General features: G+C 55.9%; 11 protein-coding genes across 11 annotated transcripts; 5 read left to right on the forward strand and 6 right to left on the reverse strand.

Annotated features, from left to right (window-relative positions):
• Window positions 1-272: 272 nt before the first annotated feature.
• Window positions 273-944, reverse strand: CH63R_09735 (Prostacyclin synthase; the record flags this gene model as incomplete). The annotated part of the gene is made up of 1 exon (XM_018304709.1): window positions 273-944. The coding sequence occupies one exon, from the start codon at window positions 942-944 to the stop codon at window positions 273-275; it is 672 nt and encodes a 223-aa protein (XP_018154133.1).
• A 109-nt stretch (window positions 945-1,053) lies between these two features.
• CH63R_09736 (Prostacyclin synthase) lies at window positions 1,054-1,317 on the reverse strand (the record flags this gene model as incomplete). Its single annotated transcript, XM_018304710.1, has 1 exon — window positions 1,054-1,317. One exon carries the CDS (start codon window positions 1,315-1,317, stop codon window positions 1,054-1,056), a length of 264 nt encoding a protein of 87 aa, XP_018154134.1.
• Window positions 1,318-2,401: 1,084 nt separating this feature from the next.
• CH63R_09737 (Dihydropyrimidinase) lies at window positions 2,402-4,043 on the reverse strand (the record flags this gene model as incomplete). Its single annotated transcript, XM_018304711.1, has 3 exons — window positions 2,402-3,721; window positions 3,781-3,948; window positions 4,008-4,043. The coding sequence occupies 3 exons, from the start codon at window positions 4,041-4,043 to the stop codon at window positions 2,402-2,404; spliced, it is 1,524 nt and encodes a 507-aa protein (XP_018154135.1).
• Window positions 4,044-4,587: 544 nt separating this feature from the next.
• On the forward strand, window positions 4,588-6,387 carry CH63R_09738 (Carbon-nitrogen hydrolase; the record flags this gene model as incomplete). The annotated part of the gene is made up of 1 exon (XM_018304712.1): window positions 4,588-6,387. One exon carries the CDS (start codon window positions 4,588-4,590, stop codon window positions 6,385-6,387), a length of 1,800 nt encoding a protein of 599 aa, XP_018154136.1.
• A 308-nt stretch (window positions 6,388-6,695) lies between these two features.
• Window positions 6,696-8,823, forward strand: CH63R_09739 (Fungal specific transcription factor; the record flags this gene model as incomplete). Its single annotated transcript, XM_018304713.1, has 4 exons — window positions 6,696-7,402; window positions 7,458-8,090; window positions 8,159-8,505; window positions 8,570-8,823. 4 exons carry the CDS (start codon window positions 6,696-6,698, stop codon window positions 8,821-8,823), a joined length of 1,941 nt encoding a protein of 646 aa, XP_018154137.1.
• A 245-nt stretch (window positions 8,824-9,068) lies between these two features.
• On the reverse strand, window positions 9,069-11,694 carry CH63R_09740 (L-aminoadipate-semialdehyde dehydrogenase; the record flags this gene model as incomplete). Its single annotated transcript, XM_018304714.1, has 3 exons — window positions 9,069-9,814; window positions 9,873-11,587; window positions 11,651-11,694. The coding sequence occupies 3 exons, from the start codon at window positions 11,692-11,694 to the stop codon at window positions 9,069-9,071; spliced, it is 2,505 nt and encodes an 834-aa protein (XP_018154138.1).
• A 1,441-nt stretch (window positions 11,695-13,135) lies between these two features.
• On the forward strand, window positions 13,136-14,939 carry CH63R_09741 (Uridine permease; the record flags this gene model as incomplete). The annotated part of the gene is made up of 4 exons (XM_018304715.1): window positions 13,136-13,316; window positions 13,395-13,868; window positions 13,934-14,423; window positions 14,492-14,939. The coding sequence occupies 4 exons, from the start codon at window positions 13,136-13,138 to the stop codon at window positions 14,937-14,939; spliced, it is 1,593 nt and encodes a 530-aa protein (XP_018154139.1).
• Window positions 14,940-15,700: 761 nt separating this feature from the next.
• CH63R_09742 (NmrA family protein) lies at window positions 15,701-16,663 on the forward strand (the record flags this gene model as incomplete). Its single annotated transcript, XM_018304716.1, has 1 exon — window positions 15,701-16,663. One exon carries the CDS (start codon window positions 15,701-15,703, stop codon window positions 16,661-16,663), a length of 963 nt encoding a protein of 320 aa, XP_018154140.1.
• A 468-nt stretch (window positions 16,664-17,131) lies between these two features.
• Window positions 17,132-18,198, reverse strand: CH63R_09743 (BTB/POZ domain-containing protein; the record flags this gene model as incomplete). Its single annotated transcript, XM_018304717.1, has 2 exons — window positions 17,132-17,953; window positions 18,028-18,198. The coding sequence occupies 2 exons, from the start codon at window positions 18,196-18,198 to the stop codon at window positions 17,132-17,134; spliced, it is 993 nt and encodes a 330-aa protein (XP_018154141.1).
• Window positions 18,199-20,212: 2,014 nt separating this feature from the next.
• Window positions 20,213-22,277, forward strand: CH63R_09744 (Fungal specific transcription factor; the record flags this gene model as incomplete). Its single annotated transcript, XM_018304718.1, has 3 exons — window positions 20,213-21,092; window positions 21,148-21,379; window positions 21,431-22,277. 3 exons carry the CDS (start codon window positions 20,213-20,215, stop codon window positions 22,275-22,277), a joined length of 1,959 nt encoding a protein of 652 aa, XP_018154142.1.
• A 268-nt stretch (window positions 22,278-22,545) lies between these two features.
• On the reverse strand, window positions 22,546-24,187 carry CH63R_09745 (3-octaprenyl-4-hydroxybenzoate carboxy-lyase-like protein; the record flags this gene model as incomplete). The annotated part of the gene is made up of 3 exons (XM_018304719.1): window positions 22,546-23,085; window positions 23,140-23,254; window positions 23,322-24,187. The coding sequence occupies 3 exons, from the start codon at window positions 24,185-24,187 to the stop codon at window positions 22,546-22,548; spliced, it is 1,521 nt and encodes a 506-aa protein (XP_018154143.1).
• Between the last annotated feature and the right edge of the window lie 333 nt (window positions 24,188-24,520).

Below are 24,520 nucleotides of genomic sequence, written 5' to 3' on the forward strand. Positions count from 1 at the left end.
CACTACAGACCACTTGACATGCTCCCATCCTTTACGTCGGCTGATTCGGGCTCCCAAGTTCTGTTCCGCCTCCGGTCTCCCAATCCCGGTTGTGGGCCAGGGAACTTCAGCCTTCGGGACCCGAAGAATGCCGTTGTCAACGCCATTGACGTCGAAATTGAGAAGTAACTGGGCAGCGAATCCAATCGTCAAGCTGTTTGCAAGGTGGCGGCCGGGGCTGTGTGCGGCATTCCGTCAGGCAACTCTTCTCGTTCCGGGCGGGCGGACTTTACTCACCAGATGTGCTTACCGCCACCGAACGGGTGAAAACCAGGCGGCGGAGATGACATGTAGCCCAGTTTCAGAGATCTGTCACCGACCCAATCATCGGCATCGTCCCCCCATACGTTCGGGTTGGCGTGTAGAACGCTGAGGGGCATTTGGACACTATTTCCTGCTTTGAGGAGATAGGACCGGTCACCGTCCGATACCGCCGTGTCCTTCATCACCGTTCTGGTGATGCTATCGACAATGTTGTGCCGTTGCGTCTCTTGAAGACACGAGGAGAGCAGTGGACATCGATCCTTGATTCCGCCGAGGCGTAGCGTCATCTGGAGCTCCGTAGCACTGGTGGAATCGTCTTGGACGACAGCGCCGAGCAGCTCCTCCCGGATCCTGGCCAGAAGCTCGGGCTGGTTGTAGATATGGGTGATGAGCCAATACGTCAGCGTGGGAACGTTTGCAAGAGCGGTGGCCAGAAGGACCTCGATCTTTGCGCTGTCGTGGATGGACATGCCGAACTTTCGCTCGGCGCTGAATCTGTCCCTGGTGAACTGGGGTACATCATCTCCGAAGTCGTTTTCCTTCCTGATGTATGTTTCCAAAGCCTTGATTACTTCGGTTCTTGCTCCGTACGCGTTGGCGGCGACCAGCGAGGGCGCGATACCGGGCAGGAGTTTGTGCATCTCGTCATGGTACGTCCTAGGGGTTCAACATCAGCTTATATCTGTTCGCACAAAGAAAAGGAGAAAGAAAGAGAGAGAAAGAGAGTCCGCCATCGACGAAAAGCATTTGTTACCAGAAACTTTGCAAGACTCTTGGTTCACTGAACGGGCTCAGATCCCCGTAAAAGCCACTCATGACGTTTGTGGCCACGACTTTGCGGATCCAAACATAAAAGTCAACCACTTCCAGCTGGCCCGGCGGTAGTTCGTTGAAATAGTTGGCCGCCTTGCTGACAGCTCCCGTGGTGAGATCAGCCAGCGACTGTCCACCGAGGCCTCTGTAGAGGACTCTAAAAATGGCGGTGCGGAACTCGGGATCAGTCCACAGCTGCATTCCCTGGCCGTCCAGGCCTACTAGGGTGCGGACAAAGCTATCGATCAGAGGCTCGAAGCTGAGCGTGCGCTTCTCAAAAACAGATGCTGCTAGTTGTGGTGATGACGCTATGTAAAGTTTGCCGCCGAGGATAGGCAATGTGTAGGCAGACAGGTTGTACTTTTTGCTGGTTTATCGTAAGCGGGAGCTTGTACAATCTGGCCTCACTCTAGGAGTATATGAAAGACACAACATACTGGTTATTGACATGATACTGGTATTTGAACTTTAGAAGACTCAGGAAATGCCCTATGAAAGGAAACTTGGAGCGCAGGACTGGGGGCTCTTGCGAGACTGGGGACGCCCGCCAGAGAAGGCTGTAGACGAGAAACAAGATTAGACAGCATTTGCAGATAGTGATGGTCGGAATCACTTCCAGCAGAGGTTCAATCATCCTCGATATGGAACCAGAGGCGTCTCGTTGCCTCTCTGTAACAAAGTGACAGGTAGACGAGGACGAGGCTGAGGCTGTGTATTTGCCTGCTCCTTAAATAATTCCGCATTCTACCAGACTGCATTCATCTCAACATTACCAGGTGCCCACAAAAGTCGCAAACCCTACTCTCTCACAGTGGTAGGAGTCCTGGTGCTCGAAGCGTGGCTGACCCCCAAGTCCAGAACTGCAGCTCTCATGTACAGTAAGACAGCTGACGGGTGTTGTTGCTTTCGATGTGGAGCAGTCCAAGGAATAATGTCAGCTTATATACGACGCAGGAATGAGGAGTGGGTGAGAATCAGACGTGATGTTGTTCTAATACCAAGCGAAGTCGAGGCTATTGATGCAGTCAGCTTTTAGTCACAGAGAACTCGGGGGCCATGATTCCCTGACCAAGAGCAGTTCATCAGATCTGCCTGTACATTCCTGCCAAGAGTCTCAGCGCATCTGCATTGTCTGATTTGAAGCTGGCACGATTGTGAGGTCAACAATGGTCGGTTCACTGATGTAGCACACAGGACGGACGATGTTTGAATAACTTCCCGACGAGAACACAAAAACAGCACGTTGCCATTCATCATTATCTGAGCATTGAGAGAAGTTTCCAATTCAGTTCTTAACCTCCGGCACCGGCTGGAACTCGTTCACCCACTGGTTCCGCGGCTTGCTCAACGTGCTCTTCCCACGACGCAGGAACTCCCCATACCCCATCTCACCAACGACGCCCCCGTTATCGCGATCCCAGACAACCTTGCCCCTGACTATGGTGTACCTCGGCCAATTCTCAAACTTCATGCCTTCAAAGGGCGAATAGTCAATGTCGTGATGAAGCATCTCGTTCTCCAGCACGAACGGCTCCATCATCACCCCTCCGGAGCCCTGCTCAGCAGTCGGATACCAGATGACGAAGTCGGCGTCATAGCCCGCAGCGATGGTTCCCTTCGTCTTCCCCAAGCCATACAGCTTCGCGGGATTCGTCGCCGTCACCTCGACGAACTTCTGCGGAGACACTCTTCCCGACAGCACACCCCCCTGGAACAACACCGGCATGCGCGTCTCGACGCCCGGGAGCCCGTTGGGGACGTTGTCGTATCTCATCGACCCGTCGCCGCCCAGGCCAGCCTTCTTTCCCGAGGGGTGATCATACTTGCTCGGCGCGTGGTCCGAGCTGAACGTCGTGAACGTCCCGTTGATTATACCCGCCCACATCGCCTCCAAGTCCAGGCGGTCTTCCCTCAGCGGTGGACTGCAGATGTGCTTCGCGCCGGAGAAGGCGTCATGTGCGGGATCGCTCGGCCGCAGCGCGTCGGCGGTGAGGTAGAGGTAGTGCGGACACGTCTCCGCATGGATGGGGAGCAGCCTCGTCTGCGCGCTTCTGACGTGCGTCGCGGCCGTTTTCGAAGACATGTGGACGATGAGGATGGGCACGTCGGAGAGCTCGGCCAGCGCGATGACGCGGTACGTCGCCTCGTCCTCGGCGATGTTGGGCCTGCTGATGGCGTGGTAGTACGGCGCCGTGAGCTTCTGCTCCGCCAGCCGGCGGGTTATCCAGGAGATCATGTCGGCGTTCTCGGCGTGGACCATGGTCGTCATGCCCAGGCTCCGCGTCGCCATCATGACGCCCAGGATCTCGCCGTCGCGGAGCTGCATCGGCTGGTAGGTCATGTACAGTTTCACGGAGGTGATGCCCTCGTTCACGTAGTGGGGGAGTTCGTCGCGCAGGATGGCTTGGGTCGGGTTGGTGAGGATGATGTGGAAGCCGTAGTCGCAATAGGACTTGGCGTTGGCGCGGGAGTGGTAGTCCGTGACGGCTGGGTGGAGGGACTCCTGGTTGCGGTCCTGGGTGGCGAAGGCGAGGATGGTTGTTGTGCCACCGGCGATGGCTGACCTTGTGCCCGTCTCAAAGTTGTCTCCTGTTGGTGAGTTGTCCTGAGCGTTCGTGTGAGATGTCATTCTGATGACGGATGGATGGATGAGACGCTGCTCACTTGATCGAGATGAACGTGAGAGTCCACGCCGCCGGGCATGACGAAGCCATGCTGGGCGTCGATGACTTGCTTCGCTGAGAAGACGGACTTCAAGCCCTGTCCAACGGCAAGGATCTTGCCATCGCGAACGACAATTTCTTGGTTCTGATGAACATCGGATGCTGTCGCCTTGTGTCATGTTAGTTGGAAAGGATTTGGGATAAGGGTTCAATCGCCGGTACACTTACCACCGTGGCATTGGAAATGATGAGATCAACTTCCATTGTGAAGGTTCCCTTGGCAATTCAAACGAAACCACCCTCAGCCAGGTTGGATGGAGTCTTTGTGATTATTGTCACCCGTTACTTTGTTCCCAAGACTTGGACCCAGAGCCATTTCCCAAGTCGACATGCCGGCGATCTGACTGGAACACCGAGATCTTTGATCAAGAGAAATGGGTCCAGCTACTGCGCCGCATAGAGATAGGCGAAGTTGGGACGAGATAGCGATAGGCCTCGGGATCCAGATAGGCACTTTGATGCATCCTGCGAGCCTATCGAATGCTTATCGCATCGCCCGCCGCCACCGGATCGACAGTCAGTTGCATGAAGCAGACTGGGGTTAGCGAGCGAGCGGGATCGAAGCTGTTGGTAAGGAGACAACTCTCCGGTCAGAGAAGCTATTTGCCGGAGCGGCGCTTAAGAAGCACGCTGCATCGGCGACAAAACGCGTGAGCTCAAGTCGCATCTACGCTCGCGTCTAATCGGGGAGATCAACAGATTTGGTTCCAGTGAAGAAAGTCATACCGGGAATATACATCACATCGCAATGGCATCACGAACACTCAAGGTGGCTGCAGCCCAGATGGGCACTACGAACTACACAGACGCTCGCAGCAAGACCCTGGACCGTATGCTCGCACTTCTCGATGATGCCGCTGCCAAGGGCGCTCAACTCGTTCTCTTCCCCGAAACCGCCTTCACGACATTCTTCCCCCGACATCTCATCAACGACCCCGTGGAACTCGACTCCTTCTTCGAGCACGGCGACATCGTCACGCAACCCCAGACCAAACCCCTGTTCGACAAAGCCACCGAGCGCGGTACCGACATCGCGGTTGGGTTCGCCGAAAAGACGGACGATGGCGAGACGTTCAACTCGTGCGTCTACTTCCACGCCAAGAGCGGCTCGATTCTGTCCAAGTATCGCAAGATCCATCTCCCTGGCGACTTTGAGCCGTTCGCAGACCCCAATGCCACCAATCAGTTGGAGAAGAGGTACTTCAAGCCCGGGGACCTCGGCTTCAACGCCTTTCGCGTACCAGACCTCGTCCCGTCGTCACCGGAACGAGGGGACCCCATCTTCGGCATGATGATCTGCAACGACAGGCGCTGGGCCGAGAGCTGGCGCGTCTTGGGCCTGCAGGGCGTCGAGGTCGTTCTCTGCGGCTACAACACGGCGGGCTTCGCGCCTCATCTCTGGGGTTCCAGCGCCGACATGGACCCGGACGAAGCGCGCAGCAAGGCCCTGTTCCATCACAAACTGGTCATGCAGGCGCACAGCTACACGAACGCGTGCTTCAGCATCAGCGCGGCCAGGTGCGGGCTCGACGACGGGAAGTACGACCTCATCGGGGGGAGCTGCATCACCGGGCCTGAAGGCGAGCTCATCGCCGAAGCGTCCACGACCGAAGACGAGGTGGTGTACGCCGAGATCAACCTCGACGCGTGCCGACCGGGCAAGGAGCGCACCTTTGACTTTGCCAGGCATCGGCGGGTAGAGCACTACAGCTGCATCACGGAGCAGACCGGCGTCGTAGAGCCTCCCAAACTGGGTCCTCAAGGACGAACGCTGGTGAACGGCGTTCACGGGAAGAAGGACAAGAAGATTCGCGTCCTCCTCGTCAACCCGAACAGCACGCGCGCCATGACCGACGCATGCGTCTCCATGGTGGAGAGCCAACTCCCCTCGGACGTGATCGTCACCGGATTCACCGCACCCAGACCGTCCCCGTCGGCCATCGAGGGCAGTTTCGACAACGTCATGTCCGCAGCGGCCGCCGCGCGGGCAGTCCTCCCCCTCGCAGCGACCCACGACGCCGTCCTGGTGGCGTGCTACTCCGACCACGCCCTCATCCGCATGCTCCGCGAGGAACTGCCGCGCCAGCCCGTCATCGGCATCATGGAGGCTTCGCTCTTCGCTGCGCGGACACTCGGGGGCCGCTTCGGTCTCATCGCCGTGAGCGAGCGGTCCAGGGTGCTGCACGAGGACAGCATCCACCACTACGGCTTCTCGACGTCCTGCGCCGGCGTGCTCTCGTGCGGGCTGGGCGTGCTGGATCTCCACGAGAAGAGCCAGGACGAGGTGATGGGCATCATGGCCAACGTCGGCAAGCGGTTGGTGGAGGAGAAGGGCGCCGACGTGCTGCTGCTAGGATGTGCGGGGATGACGCCTCTGAAGCCGGCCGTCGAAGCCGCCGTTGGGGACGATGTGCAGGTTGTCGATGGCGTGTTGGCCGGGGTGCATCATCTCGTGGGTTTGGTGCGGATGGGCGGCGCCACGGCGAAAAGAGGCGTCTACAAGAGCTCCGCTGCAGGGCGCAAAGCAAGGGGCCAGGACTGGATTTGAGGATATTGTGGTCCTCTGATAGTTAATAAAGCGTGAAGAACAAGACCAGTGATTGCATTACGAGGGTATCGATCCTTCGGTCTGCGTGCTGTTGATTGCAGGGTTGTTCATCCCGCGCCCAATCGGCCAATTCTCCGTTATCAAACAGCCCCGGACAACTAACTGCAGCCCAACCGTGTCTGTTTATGGGGGTGGGGGCGCGGGGAATGTTCATGTCGAGAGCAACAGACATGAGAACCGGCCTTCTTGAAAACTTACTCAAAGTCTAAGGGTTGATGATGATGATGATGTTTTGAAGGCCAGACATCATGGAGATCGCCACACAATCCAAGACCACGTCGTGCAACAACAGGAACCGGCATCCCTGCGACTTCTGCCGCTACAAGCGCGCAGCCTGTCTGCTCTGCGGCCCCCCGCCGTGTGAGCTATGCAAGAGGCAAGGAAAGGAATGCACTTTTGTCGAGGGCCCGAACAAGAGGAGACGGACGGCGGGGCGCTACCGGAGCCCCTCGGGCGATGCCGATGAGGCTCTGGATCAGCACAAACAGGGGGCGGCCGCGGATGCCAACTCAAGATCGCCGTCGTCGGAGATGGAGTCTCCGGTTGAGCAGGTCATCTATGCTCGAATGGGAGAGGACTCGGTGAGCCCGGCACAAGTCATGACGCAATCTTCTCCCCCTGCTGCTGAGGAGCATCACAAAGATGGCCATGTCCTCTCTCCATCGTCGCTGGATGCGAGACCCGGCCACAACGCCCAGGTCATTGGCCTCAGCGGCGAGTCTGACCCATACCTGCTCAACTTGTATCGATTCGACGACAAGGACGAATGTAGGTTTCCGCAGCTTCAGATCAGAAACATGGGTATGGACGACGGGGTCCCGGTCCACTTTATGATCCAGAGCAACTCGTTAGCGAGCAACGCAAAACCTGGCGACCTCGGCATGAGTGAGGCTGACATCAGGGCGGAGATCACGGGTATGGTTTCTGACGATGTTGGGAAGAGGCTCATCAACCTGTAAGACAACCCCCCAGTTCACCTTTACAACCCTCAGAAATTGAACAGCAACAAGGTTCTGGCGTTACGTCCAGCCATATTTCCCGGTTGTGTCCGTGGAATTCACGCTTCGCGAGATTCACAGCGAACCATCAGCGTTCCCAGCCTCTCTCCTTGCGGCAATCTACGGACATACGCTGCCGTTCTGGGTCTTTGACGATAAGCTCTGTGCAGATGTCTATACTCCGCCCTCAGCAGACAGACTCTTCGAGCTGGCATGGATGGCCGCTGTCTCACAGTTCCACACCCCTTCCCTTGCCACCGTCCAGACCATGCTGCTGATGATCCAACGACGCCCAACCAACCGACATGTGGCAGACACGCCGTTCAAATGGGTCATGCTGGCGGACACCGTAGCGCTCGCACAATGTCTTGGTCTCAACCTGGACCCGGCCGACTGGTCAATACCCCCCTGGGAGAAGCGCCTGCGTCGGCGTCTGGCCTGGGCCGTCTACGTCCAAGACCGATGGCTGAGCTTGAATTTCGGCAGGAGTTCGCACATCCAGGAATGCGACTGGGACGTCTCGCCGCTTACTCCGAATGATTTTGGCGAGCTGTCTGGACTGGAAGAAGAGCCTGCCGTATCACATCATTTCCTCCACCTGGCATCGCTCACCCAGATCGTGTCCAGCATCCACCAAAACATGTTGTAAGTTACCCTCCCCTATGGTATCATGAAAGCACACAGCGAGATGGAATTGACTGAGTCTCTGGTAGCTCTATCAAAGCAACGAGGACACTGTCGAAATCCTTGGAAGCAAGTTTCGAAGTCGCCAGGCCATTGCGGATCGAGCTGGCCGAGTGGCTGCAAAGCCACCCGGACGTCGGTGGCCAGCCCAGCGCAGCGACACCGTTCCACGGACTCGACGGCAACGGAAGCCTGAGACTGGCCTACATCACGGCCAAAGTCGCCGTCTTCAAAGCGCTCCTGCGACCGAAGAGCACAGAGGCCCCGATCGAAGCCCGCGCAGCGTTGCGGACGGGCGCCATGGCCGTCGCTCGCGAGATGTACGACTTCCTGTCCAAGTTGGGCGCTCACCATCTGGAGGCTTTTTGGCATTCTTGTACGACGCCTTCATTGTTTATTACTAGATACATACGGGTTTCACAACAGCTGACAAAACGCAGATTCTCGCGTCAACTTTGCGATTGCGAACAACTTCATCGTCCTGTTGTTCGCCCTCTCTTCGACGCCGGCAGATGCCGAGGATTCGCTGAACCTACTCACGCAGTGGCGGAGTCTGTTGCGCATAAAGTCGAGGAGCTGCGATCTCCTCAACCTGAGTCTGCTTCGCTTAGACGCCGTCTTTGTTGCTGGGCTGGGGAAGCTCATCGATCTTACGCCCGCGGCGGCAGAGGCGGCTTCAAGTCGGAACTTGTAGCGATATGATGTTGGATCAATGGAGGACCAACCCTCCTTGTTTTCAACGGGTCGGTGGTGTGTTCTGACAACTTTGAACGTTAGCCGCGATGGCATTGCTGGCAGTGAATGTGAATGGCAAGACGGCTGTCTATGGATGATATTGACGGATGTGGTGCTGTCAGACAATTGTAGCAAACAATAGCAACAGACAGCAGCAACGGGCGATAGTGGCACAACAGAATCATGATACCTGGGACGAGAACCTCAGACTAGTTTACCCTCTCGACGCCAGCTATCCAGCCACCCACGCACCATTGCAACATCAACAGGTCGGCCTGAGTCTGCTCTGGTTTGGAACGTCACCCCTTCGCCGTTTCCGCCGCCCTCGGCCATGGCCTGGAAGAATCCCAATAGCTTCATTGCCGGTGTTTGATCAGCTCCTGTGCTGCCATTCGACTTGGCCTCCAATCGAGCGACCCATTCCCTCATGTCAAGCCTCTCAAACTGCCTTCCGGAAGCTTCCTCGAGAGTTCCGAGCAGCTCATCCCATGAAATGGTATCCAGGTTTGTGAGATTCGTCACCGTGTAAGAGGCCTCCCTCGAAGAGAACACGGCCTCTTGGATGGCCTCTGCACACACATCGACCGGAAGCCAGTCCACCTCTGTCTTCAACATCGGCATAGCCGACAGAAAATCCAAGCCGGCCATCATCATGATCGGCCACATTTCTGTATGGTTCCACGTCCCCAACCTGGTGTGGCCGCAGAGCTGGCCGACTCGGAGGACACGCACGGGCACGTTGCGCGACGAAGCGTAGTGCTGCGTCAGCTGCTCGACGATGAACTTGGACTGCGCGTATCCAGTCGCCAGAGCGTTTGCGGGATCCGGACCGAGGGGGAGTTCTGGGATTACGGTGCCGGCCGGACTTCCCATCGCGGCGGCCACGCTGCTCATGAAAGAAAACGTCTTTTTCTTGCCTTTGAGACAAAAGGACATCAGGCTCATTGTGCCTGAAGAATGGTCAGTCTATCTACGCCTTTTGTTGTACGGTGACATGGGAAAACGTACCTCGAAGACAGTCAGCCTCGAACTGCTGGACTGGCTGGTTAAAATCCAGTTTCCACGCGTTGTGCATCACGACCGTGACCTCGTCCGCCAGCTTTTGGTATGTCTGCTGGTCCACACCTAGCCTTTCGTCCGTCATGTCGTAGCCTATCCCGCGAATCTTGTCGCTTTGGTAGATTTTCTCGGGATATCCCCTGGCTCTGAGGGACTCTACAACTCGGGCTTGGGGATCGGTTCCACGGACGGCGCAGTAGATTGCCTTCACAGATGAGAGCTGAACCAAGACCTCCAGAAGCGCATTGCCTAGAGAACCGCTTGCCCCCGTCAGGTAGACGACTTCACCGTCCTTGGAGTCAGCTGTTGAGCCTGTCGATTGGGCCCAGTTGTCTACTTCACTGTTCAGGCGTTGGATGGTCGACTTGATCCACTCGTGACGCTCTTTTTTCATCTTGTCGTTGGCGCCGAAAGTGGCATCACCGGAGCGACGCAGGAAATCGAAGAGTCCTTTTGCTGTGGGATACTCAAAGACAAACATCAAAGGGAAGCTTCCAAACGACTTGACCAGCTTCGAGCGGATCTCGACAGCTTTGAGAGAGTCGAGCCCGAGTTCGTACCAGTTGCGATCAGGCTTGACTTCTTCGACCACGACGCCGAAGGTATCTGCGACTGCTTCCTGGACAGTCTGCATAGTCGGGCATCCACTTTCGTCTGTTGGTCCGTCGATGAGACAAGGGACAGTCTCTGGCTTGCCCAAGAAGCGGTCGTACAAGTCCTCGACCCGATGGCCAAAGAGTCCCCAAGCAATGTTGCGCCGGACGTTCCCTTTCGGCGTGACTGGCAGAGTCTCACCCCTTTCGAGGATGAGCATCAGCTGCCGCGAGATTCTGGAGTACGTCGGCGTCTTCTCGTTGACGCAACTGACCGCACTCCAAACGGCTTTCTCGAAGTCTATTTCTAGTCGTCGGTTGTCTACCCTGTCCCAATCAACTTCGACAATGACAGAAGGACAGGGATTCCCGGTCCCAAAGACAGCCGTCTTCTTCACCACGCTATTCTTGTCCTCCTCAAGGGCCATAGCGAGCGCCGCAGCATGACTCTTCTCGCCGTTCGAATGAACCAAAATATCATCCCGGCGACCCTGGAGCACAAAGTACCCGCTCGCCGGAGGCTCCTCGAGAAACAGATCGCCAGTGCGGTACGGGTTGGGCGCGTCGTCGTCGAGCCAGAGCTCCGCTGCCAGAGGGAAGCCTTTGTACACGACGCACTCGAACAGACCCTCTCCAACAGGTTCCATCCGCACCAACGGTGACTCGGGATAGAGGTTGCGAAAGCGATAGACGTCCGGGTTTTCTCTTGTGTGCGGAATCGTTCTGAGCGGCGGGCCGGTTTCGGTCGTTCCGTACGTGGTCTTGATGTTCACGCCGAGAGACTGGAGCTTGGACAAAGTAGCTGGCAGGAGTGGTGCTCCGCCTGGTTGAAGAACCTTCAGGTTGGTAAGGGGGGTGAAGTCTTTTGTCGTCAGGGAGATGTATTCAGTCAAGTCTTCAATCACCGAAGGCGCGCAGTGAAGACAGTCGGCAGGATATCCCAGGGAATCAAGTGTTTTCCATGCCGAGAGAATGGCACTCGGAGCTGGAGGCCACTTCTCCGGGGGCAGAGTGGTTGGCAGCCCGTTTGGTATGCCTGAGAGGGCGATGGACAGGCCAGCGATATGAAATCTGCGGTATTCGTGTGAGTTTTTTTTTTTTTGCTTCCTCATTCGGAACCATTGGTACACTCACAGGGGAAAACAGAGGTACCAGTTTTCGATGAAGTACTCCGGCATGAGTCTATACATACGCCCAATTTGGCACAAACTCCGGTTGGTGTGTATGATGGGCTTGGGTACGCCAGTCGACCCCGAGGAATGGATGATCATGGAGTGCAAGTTCCACTCGTCGTTCGTCTCATAGACTACCAGAGTCTTTTGGTCAATGTCGCTGCGTCTCTGAAGCTCGTTTAGACCAATAAGCTGGGTTACTGGCAGTTCACATCTGTCATCGCCTTCTCCGCGAAGTGACGCCTCGTTAGCCTCGTCTGCAATAACCGCTACAGCATTGCACACTTTAAGCAGGTGATCTCTGGTTTCGGTCGAGTTCTTGTTGCTGAGAAGCAGCGTCCGTACACGGAGGCGATTGAGGGCGATTTGAGTGATCAAGTATGCGACCGAACTGCCGGTTCCCAGCAGTGCAAACGTAGGCTGCTGGCCAGTCTCATTGGCGGTGTCCAGTTGTCCTTGGAACTGCTCGCCATAGTACTCTGAGGCTTTGCAACTCAGCTGGTGCACCTGGGCCCAGTCCAGAATGTCGAATGAGTTGCCAATAGGATATATGAATGCGGGCTGCGACGGTTGAGTGGCGGCATTGTGCTCTACCAGCGCGGCGACACTCGTCAATTTTGGATTTGAGAATCTAAATCCGACGACAGTCAGCATCCAATTCCTTGGTGGTTCAGGGTCACTTCGTACTTTGTGCTGTGTGGCTCTCCGTGCATGTACCAGAGTTCTCTCAACCTCTCGTCGGCACTTGGTGAAGGAAACACCATCGGGTCCAGCATCGTGGGCGCCAAGGACGGCTCCAAGTCAAGCGTCGCGATGGGTGCCATTCTGAGACAAGAAAATAGATCTGAAAGTTGAGGGGTAAGTTCGTTAGTATTCCCCGACAGATCTGCTAGTTTCACCGATATATCATGGATCATGGATACAAAACCTTTCTCTGCTCTAATCATTACTTTCCAGGTCTTGAAATTCCGTCCCGGTGGCTTGAGAATACTATCGATAATCTAGAAACTCTCGCCACCGGGGCTTTCCACGGATAAGACCAGACTGTGCCCTATCCGGAGTTCTGTGTCTGTCGGATAGGACAGCCAGATAGGCCAATGGAATGACTATACCCGGATTCGTACTCTGATAGCGCGCCAACGCCTATCAACGTTATCTCCAAAGAACCGACAAGGGGTGAGCAGCGGGCTGGGCGGCGTGATAGCCGGATCACTCCTGATAAGCGGTGCCGCGGAGACAACGTAAGACATCAGGAGTAGTCCGGACACGAGAATTCCTAAAGAAAAACTCAAAACAATTTGTCGTTCAAGTTTTGCAATCGAATTAGACAATCAGAAAGAAAGACCCTCCACGTCGAAACACTCCAGCGTTGCTCTGCACCAAACCGGCCTGACGATCCTCATTCCATCATCACCAAACACTGGGCGGGAAAACACAAATCGAAATCATGGGTCTCCGGAAGCGCTTGGTGCTCCGCTCCGAGAGCGAGGCGCTCGGGACCGAAGGCGGCCGGCTATCCAATAAGGACATGGACCCGATCCCGCTGGGCTCGCCGGAGCGGACCTGGGGCTGGCCGAGCCTGCTCGGGTTCTGGATCGCGGAAGCCTTTTCCATTTCCATGTATCAAGGTGCGTACAGCCGTTTATTTACATCCGTCTTTTGCTAAAAGGGGGTACTGAGTCACTGACTGACTCTTTGCGAAACAGTCTCGTCGACGTCGGTATCGAAAGGGCTTAACCCGGGATTCGCCATCCTCGCCGTATTCATCGGCCACGTCTTGGTCTGCGTCCCGGCCATGCTAGACGGCTACGTCGGGTGCTATCTCGGCATCAACTTCCCGGTTCTGACACGGGCGTCGTTCGGCATCCGCGGTTCGTACGCGGCGGTGTTCGTCAGAGGTGTCGTCGCTTGCATCTGGTTCGGTACGCAGTCGTTCCAGGGCGGCCAGTGCCTGCAAGTCATGATCGCGGCCATCTGGCCCTCGTTCGACAACTTTCCAAACCACCTCTCGGCGAGCGCACACGTCACCAGCGCCGAGCTGCTGTGCTTCTTCTTGTTCATCATTGTCCAGCTGCCACTGCTTTGGCTGCATGTCAGCAGTTTGAGGTACATGTTCATGGTCAAGACTGTCATCATGCCCATCTTTGGACTGACGTTGTTCATCTGGGCTCTTGTTGCTGGTGAGTCCCCCTTCTCTTGTTCCCAAGGCTCCCCCGCCAAAGAGCACGTTTCCAACACCTCATAGCCAAGGGCTTCGGGCCAACCTTCTCAAAACCTACCGTCATCAAGGACGGCACGCCCGCCGTCGTCGTCTTCTTCCAATGTATCACGAGTGCCATCGGCCCCAAGGCAACCCTCGCCCTGAACATGCCAGACTTCACTCGCTACGCCAAGGAGCCCCGGCAAGTCTTCTGGACCCAGGCCGTGGGCTTGGTCATCCTCGTCACCATGTGCGGTGTCCTCGGCGCCACGGTCAGCAGCGCTTCCGAGGTCATCTACGGCAAGGTCACCTGGAACCCCTTGGAGGTCGCCCGTCTCTGGAACAACCGCGCCGCGCAGTTCTTCGCGGGCCTGTGCTGGGCGTTCGCGGTCATTGGGACCAACATCAGCGCCAACAGTGTGTCTTTCAGTAACGATCTGTCCCTTTGGTTTCCAAGATACATCAACAACAGACGCGGAGCGTACATTTGCGCCGTCTTTGGTGTTTGTGCCGTGCCTTGGTACATTCAGTATAGGTAATTTCACGCCTCCCTCCCCCCCTTTTTGAAAAGTATCGCACCGTAGCTAACGTTGCAATTCCCAGCGCCAAGTCCTTCTCCTCTTTCCTTGGAGGCTACTCTCTTTTCCTCGGTGCCATCGCCGGCGTCATCATCTGCGACTTTTGGATCTGCCGCAAGCGTCAAGTTCAAGTTTCGTCGCTCTACGACCCCAGAGGCATCCATTACTACACTCTCGGCGTCAACCCGAGAGCCGTCGTTGCCTTCATCCTCGCCATAGTGCCCAACATGCCCGGCCTGGCGGCTGCATGCGGTGCGAAAGGGGTTCCCAAGGGGGCAGTGTATTTGTACAGCTTAAGCTGGCTGGTCAGCACTCTTATTGCGGGTATCACCTACTGGACTTGCTGGAAGATCTGGCCTTTCCCGGTCGACGAGACTCATGGAGATTTGTCCATTGAGAGTCAGTCTCCGAGATACGAGGAGGACGTAGGGCTGGAGAAGGATATAGAAGCGAAGCACGACATCAAATGTTGAAGCCCGGGTCTATAAAATAATTACACGGAATCCCTCTTCTGTCTCTAAACAAACCACCACTGTTTTTCTCCTGCCAGTACCAATATCGCCGTCACTAGAATCACCCACATTAAACCCTCTGCATCCGGAGTCAGTGGGTTGTGTTAGAGGCTGTACAGTGCACAACACAGAGGCTAATCAAGGGTGCGTACTGATGGGTAACTCAGTTCGTCTCTTATCCTCGAAGGAGAACACACCAATACAGTTACCTGATAGGACAGTTTTACACGAGTTCAATCTAGTTCTAATGTCCCGAAACATAAGTTGCCTTGACTTCGCTTGTCCAAGCCCGACTCCGCTTATGTCAGCGGGCTCGCGATGCGTCGTCAACCCCGGTTGAGAGCGTCCCCGTTTTATTATGACCGACGATCCTAACTGGCGTTCTTCGTGGTTCCCCGAGGCATTGGTCAAGCAGGTGAAGAGTCGGTCATTGGCCCTAGGGTCTCGTTCCTAGCTTGTACACTTCAGACCTCGGCGTCCGGGCACCAGACAAGTCCCGATCGGAACTCCCACCCGGGCCGCGAAGACGGGAATCCGGACACGACACGATATCGTTCCAACGTCGTGAAAGTTATATAACTCCCATTGCTGTTAATCCTCAAAGGAGAGCCAATAGACTGACCCCATCGCACACACCATCTGAAAACAAGGAGTATCCTACTCGAACCCTTTTCGCTTCCTTTTTCTATCTAGCATCAAGGCGTCTCTTCAACCGCCCCAACATGTCTAACTTTGTCAAGCCAATCCCTAAGAGCATCCTCATCTTTGGTGCGGCTGCTCACATCGGCCGCCCGCTGACCGAGTATCTCACCCGGGAAGCGCCCTCGATCAAGCTGCGTCTCGCCACAAGCAGCCCCAATAAGAAGAAGCAGCTCCAAGATGCCTTCCCCAATGCAGAGGTTGTCCAAGCCAACTACAGCGACGTGGCGTCTCTCTCGGCGGCTGTCAGCGGCATCGAAGGCGTCTTCGTCATCACCCCCGGCGGCCTCTCTGAGCACGAGGCCATGACGAACCTGGTGACGGCGCTGAAGGAAGCCAACAGCGCCATCCACATCATCCGTCTCGTAGGGGTGTTTCCGGAAATCCCGGCGTCGCAGATACCCGCCACCGTCGGCCCCGGGTCTCTCGCGGTCGAGCACCCCATCGCCAAGCGCATCCTTGACGAGAGCGGGCTGCCCGTCACCTACATTAACTCGGGCGCCACGTTCATAGACAACTTCTGGATCCAGATCCGCCCCGTCCTCGCCAAGAAGACGCTTATCTGGCCGGAGCACCGTGTCCCCTTTATCGACCCTAGAGATATCGGCGAGGTTGCCGCCCGGCTCTTCCTGTCGGACAACGCGAAGCACATTGGCGCGTTCCACACCATGAACAACGGCCACGACTGGCTCACGTACCGGGAGGTCGCCGACATCCTGTCCGAGGTCTTGGGCGAGCCCATCGGTTACGAAGGCGACTTCGAGGCCTTCTCCGGGTTTTACGGCCCGGTCATGGGGCCGCAGATCGTGCAGTACCTTTGGAACTTTTTCAAGTACGAGGAGTCGCATGAGGTGATGTGGTCTTTGAACAACTTTGTGGAGAGGACCTTGGGGCGGAAGCCGACGACGGTGAAGGGGTGGTTGCTGGAGCATAAGGAGAAGCTCACGCAAGGGCCTGGAGGCAACGGATGGGCGTCGAAACAGTAGACCTGCGTCTGATACCTAGATAGACAACTTGCATGGCGAGATTCCCAGACAGCATATGACAACCATAGAAAAGAGCTATAGACCAGATTCTATTGTTAACTTTTTGAAAGGAGCAGAAGTCCCAGACGGCGGTCGAGGAGGCCATCAAGGATTGCTCCGGGGACTGCGTCAAGGTAGGTCAACATGCTCAATCGGAGGACAAAGAGGGAAACCCCATGCATGCATGAAAAGTGCTACCTGGAGCTGTATATGAGTTTCCGTCGACAGTTCTAGGGAGCCGACTCAAACGATTGAGTGAAGGCTGCTTCGTTGGCCGAAGAGTCTGCAGTGCCATGTGCGCTACTGTAACAGACGAGTTTTACGCCTCTTGAGTAGTTGGTTTAATTACACTATGCTTTGAATTTAAAAACCACTGCCGCATGGGCCTAGCCAGTGGCAACCGTATGGGGTCCCTGGCCTCTTATTTCATCACCAGCGTTCCTTGCTCTCAGCGATGACGTGCTTGAGCACGCCAACGGCGAAATCGCCGTGCTTCCTCATGACCGGTTCCAGCCTCTCCCTCACCCTGTCGTCGAACACGTTGTTCCCGACGAGGCGGCAGACGATGCCGCGCATGTCGACGTCCGTGTCGGGGGTGTTGGTGTACAGCTCGTCGACGACGTCGGGGAACTCGTCGGCCACGTCCCACGCCAGCTCGGCGGCGCGGTAGAAGCGGTCACGCGCGAGGAGCTTGAGGGCCGGCACGGCGAACTTGTCGGCCATGACGTACACCCGCAGGTGCAGGAAGAGGTCGTTGCGCACGGCGGCCTGGTCGCGGATGAAGACGTTCCTGTCCGTGGCCGGGTCCCCGTCAACCACGGCCCGGGTTGGGTTGTAGTCCTGTTCGATTTCGACGGGGAGCCCATCCTCCTCCTCCTCCTCCTCCTCGTTTTCGGTCTTAACACGGTCTTCAGGGCCCGGTGGTTGTCGGCCATGGTCGCTTGCTTGGTAGTTAGAGTCATCGGGATCGTCGTCACTATCCAAGGTACTTCTAGACGATTTAATTCCCCTTTCGCCCGGTTTCGATTCCAAATTCCGAGTCCCCTTGAGCGGACGAACTGGTAATAAGACTCCAGGAGGATGGCTCAGCTTCTCCATCACTTCTTCATGGTTCATCAAGGCTACATTTGCCGGCGTGTTCAGTTTCAGCACGACTTTGTCGTCGTAGTTTCCGGTGTAGAGGTACTCCAGAAATTTCTCGAGGATGTCGGGATCGTCCTCGGGCAGGTCGACGGTGGCGGTTGCTGCTTCCTGTGAGAAAAGATCAGAACTGGTTTCCATGATTGCTCAATTGGACCTTCGTTGAAAACCGATCAATTTAGTACCTTGAAAGTCCCTGATAGAGCCTTGTCGAAGAAGGAGGATTGGCCGCAAACAACAACTCTATGAGCACTATAGACACCGCCACCGCAAGTGATCTTCATGTCGGAGAAGTTCTCCGACATGAAGAAGGAAGAGAGGGCCTTAAAGACGGAGGTGGTGCGCACATCATCCATGGCATCTCGATGGTCGCTTTCGACCGAGGAATCGCTTGAGCTCGGCGGCGAAACAGTTGGCGAGAGACCGTCCGGAGGACGAGACATTGAAGCGACAAGAGGCGGGATGACTGCGGGAGAATGGGAGCAGGTGATGGTGAGTCCAAATATCTCTCTCGAGTCACGCTCTGCATGCAGCAGTTAGGAAAGAGAATGATCGAGTGAGCCAGCCAAAAGGGAGAAAGATTTTGTGAGATAGAGATTATCTAATCAAGGCAGCCAGCCATAAGGAAACCTGGCTTCAAGGTTCTGTTGGTTGTAGCTTGGAAGCTCTGTTACAAACGCCCGTGCTCCTCAACCCGCGATTGAGATTATGCGAACCTGAAGCGATGATGGGCATTCTTGTTCGCTATGTCATCTGGTCTCACAAACACGCTATAGTCAGCCGTTCCTGCGCCATCCTCCGTCTGCTCACTTGCTGCTGCATCACGCCACGGTTTGAACTATGTGGCCATTTTCGACCCATCGGAAACCGCCCAAGCCAATCCCTGGCTAATGAAACATTCGAGGGTGCTGGGCAGAAACATAGAGCGCTTTGCCGTGTGCGATGTCAAAAGGCGTGAACTCGTCAACAAGCACCAGCCCACACCATAAAAAGAGAACGTCGTCCAAATCCATGTCGGATCCCGTCGCATACAACTGTCTGATTTGCCTGATCGTCATGTTGGATGGTATGGTGAGGGTAGTCTCGGACCACATGGAGGGGGAATGGCCGATCCCTGTGTCGGCCAACGTTAGCGGTGTTGTACGCCGTTTGCCTCCATGTCGGCGACTCTGTCCGTAACGTACTGTTGGATATGAAGAAGCACATGTCTCGGTCAGTCTGGAGTCGGAGAGTATCCATGTGCCTTAGGGAGCTGAACGTGTTGTTGTTCATTTCGAGTGTAAGGGTTGTCCCGTGAAAGTGAAACACGATGTGGATCCAAGTTGGGTAGGGAATGGAGAATTGATGTCGAACTATCCGGACGAGGTGGTCGTAAGTCGCTGGCTTCGGCATCGTTAGCCGTCGGTAGCCGTAAGAAACTACGATGAGCTGCTCTCTGGCGCTTGGCACTGTTACTCGGGGTACAAACGGTTCGGCCGCAGGGTTGATGGGTGGGCTGCTGTTCGGGGACGTGGAAGTGTTTGTATCCGCCATGGTGCCGCAAGAGGTAGAGCGCGAATGCAGGGTATTGATAAGTTTTTGAGTCCCAGGTGAGTGTAATGGGTAGCCGTGACGTTGTTCGGATAGGACGCACGGTTTGCCGAGATGTTGATACAACCAAGACGCAGTGATGATGATGATGATGATGGAGAGCGAGCAGAGGATAGTGACCTGAGCGAGATGGAGACGGAAACGGAGAGATTGAACGTCTCTCGGGACTGGAAATGGTCCCATTTTTGTCACTCACCTTCCATATCGCGAAGCAAGAGCCATCCATACGCCGCTTGGGAGAGAAAGCTTGCCGAAGACAGGCAAAGCTGGAAACCCCAGGATGTTTATTGTCAGAAGAATGCAAGAGCTGAGAGGAAACGCACAACACTCGCACGTGACACTCGTTGCGTCCCCCGCCTTTCAGTGGAGCAAGGACGGGCCTCATCCGGGGCAAGACCGATCCACGGAGACCGGCAAGACCGGGTACTGATCACTTTCCTTCCGCTTTCATTCACTCGTCAAACGAGAACACGAATGCGCACGTGGGCCGGACCAGCCGGCCGGTGTGCTCCGTGCCCGAGTCGGCGCCGTTCCCGCCGGCGCCAAGTGGGTCCAATGTGGAATAAAGTGGAGTCGGTTCTATCACGGCAGGTGCGAGCGTGGGCACTATCCGTCCCTCCCATCTCGTTGCACCGTCCGTCCCATTTCCCATCTTCATCATATCCTCCTTTTCTCGACCTCTTGATGGGTATTAAAGCCTATATGTATCTCACGCTTTCGTCCATATCTGCTTAAGCGACAGGATCATTGTTTAACGGCAGTAGCTGCGGGACGTCTGCCATGAATTCGCCAAATCGCACGTCTCCGAACACGCCGAGCGGCAACCGAGCATCCCTTCGAGACCTTCTGCGATCTCGCCAACGGAGCCGTAACGGAGTTCGGGGGAACCCCAAATCATGTCTGCCTTGCCGGGAACGAAAGGTCAAGTGCGACAAGAAGCTGCCTTGTTCAACATGCGACAAACGCGGGCACCCCGACCTGTGCGACTACGATGACAAGACTTCGCGTCCCTCGCTCGGCGGTGCCACGTCGCCCGCACGTTCTGCACGAGGCACAATGCAAGTTTCTGGCGGCAGATCGGAAACGGCTTTTGATAACCAACAGATGGATACGAGCGTTGGCGATGCGAATCAGGAGCTGGGGGATGGATTGAGCAGCGCACTCCCAACCGAATCTCTGAGGGTGCATCGGGCCCCCCGAGCAGCAGCATCGACATCTGATGTAACGGCCAGTGGCGATGGGAGTCCTCTATTCCTGGCTGACGCTTCAGTTGTCAATATGGCTCGCCGACGCTCAATCCAATCCCGAAACGACCCGGCTCGCCAATCCGCCTTCGAAACTGGCATCCTGCCTCTCTTGGGCGTCAGCGAAGACACCCATACGTCGCTACCCTCCTACCAGGCTTTGCCGGGCGACCAAGAAATCATCAGACTGTTCGAGCTGTTTCGCCGTCGAGTACAACCCTTTCATCTCATCACCTACGACCTGGACAAAGTCGAAGAAAAGATATGTCGCCTGGTCAATGCGAGAAGCGACCCTGACTCGGGAAGCAGTTCTGATGATGCTGGTTGGTTATGCCTTCTTCACGCCATCTTGGCCGCCGGTGCTCAGTTCTCAGACATGGGCCTTGAGGACCGAATTGCGGTGACTCAACGACACAGTACGCTCTAGACCACAGCCGCAGCTTGACTTGACTACACACTGACTAGTCGTAGCGAAACAGGCTTTCGATCTGTTGCGATCCACTGATTATCTCGCGAGGCCATCCAAAGAAGCCGTACAGACACTTCTCCTCCTCGGTAACGTGTTACAGAACGACATGAAACCGCAAGCTGCCTGGGTTCTTGGAGGAACCACAATACGCCTGGCACAATGTCTGGGGCTTCATCGCAGGATCGGCCGCCCACCAACCTCCCCAATGCCAGATGAAGAGACCCGGCACTTGAGGTGACTCGACCCTTATCCCACCGTCAATATCAGTCACTGACCAAAGTCCAGATTAGCAATTGTCTGGCAGGACTCGCTCCTTGCCCTCACCTTTGGCCGACCACCAGCATCGTACGAAATGGACTTCGAAGAGGACCTGCCTCGACTTGACGACGCCCGCGCCGACGGCCACGGCCTGTCGTATCTTCAAGCCATGAGCTGGCTCTGTCACGCCGCTTTGCGCCATCTATCCAGCCAATCAGACGTATCGGGCCAGTTGTTGTCAACATTAAACGACATCAAAGCCATTGGAGACTCCCTGTCACCCCATCTGATCGACCCAAAGAGGAGCAAGACAATCCCGCAGATCCAGGAGCACTACGCCTTCGAGCTACACCGACATTTTGTCATCTCTACGTTGTGTCGACCTTGCGTCTCCAGCAGTGGAGCGGTTGAACTAGGGGAAAATGACAAGGCGATGATTCTAGAGCAGTTCCAAGAATCCCTTCGTAAAAGTGCACGAGCTTACATCCGCTTGAGGTCGATTGCAGGGCATGCAAAGCGTTCATGGGCATTCATTCACAACGGTCTCACATCAGTCCTTCTGCTAAGTCTGATGCGAGAGACGCGATACCTTACGGAAACACGGACTCTTCAAGACGAGCTCATCTCCAGCCTCTCCAATGAGGAAGGCGAGCCGGACCCGTCCACGGACACTGGTGCCGTAGGTCACCTGTCAGGCACCCTTCAAAAAGCTCTCAAGGCGCTCAAGACTCTGCGGACGCTTGCCGAACGTGATGCTAGCGGTCAGAACCTAGAGGCTGTTTCCAATACCAACAGAGCCATGCCGGACTCCCGAGATGTTAGACCGGAGACTATGGAAAGGAGCGGAACGGGCATCGCAGAACAAGCCAGGTGAGTTGCTGCCGGACCATAGCTTTCGTCAAATGCTGACTGGCAAGTTTCTGGAACAATCCTGCTGATTGGTGCTTCCCCGCGGATTTTGATTTATCTCCTCTCGGTGCTTTTGACTACATCATGTCGGATCAGAACCTTGGCGACGAATTCTTCCTTCCCAATATGATGTGATCATGGCAGCGTCAGTAGTTTAAAAGCTCACAATCATGCTTGCTAGAGCGAGTGTCCTTGAATTTATCTCACTTCATCTCGGCTATTACCTACGCTATTCATTCACGGGGAGTGAATCCGAACGACTCCCACCGTTGGAGCACCTTCTCCTGGACCTCGGCGGGGAACGACTCTTTGAAGCTCGCGGCCTCCCAGTCACGACTAGTCGTATACTCGGTTGGCATCAGGCAATCCGAGACAACCTTTCCACCCATGCGTTTGTCGCCATTGCCGTGCGACATATACGGGATGAGCGGAAATCCCCGAACGTTCTCGAAGTGGTACTCGTCCAAGCCCGGACGGCACCTCGTGCAGAAGGCCCAGATAACGTCCTTGAAGTTGTACACGTCGATATCTTCGCCAACGAGCACCAGCCGGTGGATCGTGTAGCCGACCTTGTCATTAAAAACGATATCCCCAACCATCCGGCAGAAGTCCTTTGGGTTCGTCTGCGAAGCCCGGAGCTTTTCGGTGTCAACTTGCAGAACAACCCAAGTTACTTGGGATTCGAAGGGCGAGAATGCTTCTTTGATGGGGACTCCCCTCGACTTGAGTAGGAATCCAATCTCGGCCGCGGCCAGGGGCCCGATCATAGTGTGCTTTTCTGGTTAGCCTCCAAGTACGAGAATGGCGAGGTAACCCTGCTTTCTTACCGTTTCGTCTGTCAGTCGGCCACAGTTGGAGACCGGGAGGATTGCATCCTTGCGGTGCGTGATGAGGTCAACTCTGTATATGGGCTGCGGTCTGGCCTCTCCGGGGAAAACGTAGCTGGAAGCGGTCAGACTCGTTGCTCTCGTCCACTCCAGGATTCCAAAGCGATCAAGGGAATACCCACCCGTGCATCTCACCAAAAGGACCCTCGGGCGCCGTCTCAGTAGCGGAGCAGACGCCCTCAAAAACAATCTCCGAGTTGGCGGGGACATGTAGCCCGTTCGTATCGCATTTGACAACCTCCAACGGCGCTCCGACCAATGACCCAATGTACTCCGCCTCGGACAGCTCGCCCGGCAATGGCATGCTCGCCGCCATGATGGCCGCTGGCGGCACGCCAAACACCAGCGCCCATGGCATGTCCTTTCCTTCCTTCTTCCACATCTGGTGGATCTGCCAGATGTGCTGCGGCTCGATGATCAGCCCCGCGAGATGGTTCCTGTCGTGTACCATGGCGCGCGCGATCGACCAGTTCGTCCACTTGCCATCGGGCGACTGCACGACGTGCATGCCGTAGGTTTGGATGTACTTCCCTCCGTCGGATTGATGAAGCAGCGGCACCGGGAGTTTGGTGAGATCGAATTGGTCGGGCGTAAGCTTGAACTCCTTGCAGGACCCCGAATCGACCACGACGGGGGGAATAGGGGCGGCGGTCTTGGCGGCGACCATCTTATCCAGAATCTCCTTCATGCTCGCCGTGGGCGGGAGACCGAGGTGCCGTGCAAGGCGGCCGAATCGCTGAGAGGGGTCGACCCTGAGGGAGTTGGGCGCTCCGAGGATGCGCCAGAGGCCGTCGGGGTTCTGGCCCTTGAGTCTGTTGAAAAGCGGTGCGCGCTCGTCGGACTCAACGACCTTGCGGATGACAGCGCCGACCTCGATGTGAGGGTCGCACTCCTCATTGATCTCGACGAGGTCGCCATCGGCTTTGAGGGCCGCCACGAAAGAGCGGAAGTTCAAGTGAGGGAGGTCTTGGGGGTTTGTTGGTGACATTGTGTGCGGGTTGGCGCTGTGGTACCTTTTTTTGTGGCTACTGATGAAGATTTAAAGGTGTATTTTCAAAATCTCGAGCTTTCTACTTCTGTCTTTTCTACTTTTGATGGTGTTCGAGATCACTGTTTATATCTTCTTCGGCCGAGAAGTGTCATTTGATTTGTCCGAACTCCCCGATGGACGTGACCCATATTTCTGCCCCGGCCTTCCGGACCCGTACCGGATGGTCGGCCGTGTACTCGGACAGTTCGGGGATTCCGGCAAAAATGTCTTCGTATACTCCGAGCTCGGTCTTTGGACGACAAACAACGATCTGGACTAAATACCCAGGCG

Source organism: Colletotrichum higginsianum, assembly GCF_001672515.1.
Source record: "Colletotrichum higginsianum IMI 349063 chromosome 7 map unlocalized unitig_7, whole genome shotgun sequence".
NCBI lineage: Eukaryota > Fungi > Ascomycota > Sordariomycetes > Glomerellales > Glomerellaceae > Colletotrichum > Colletotrichum higginsianum.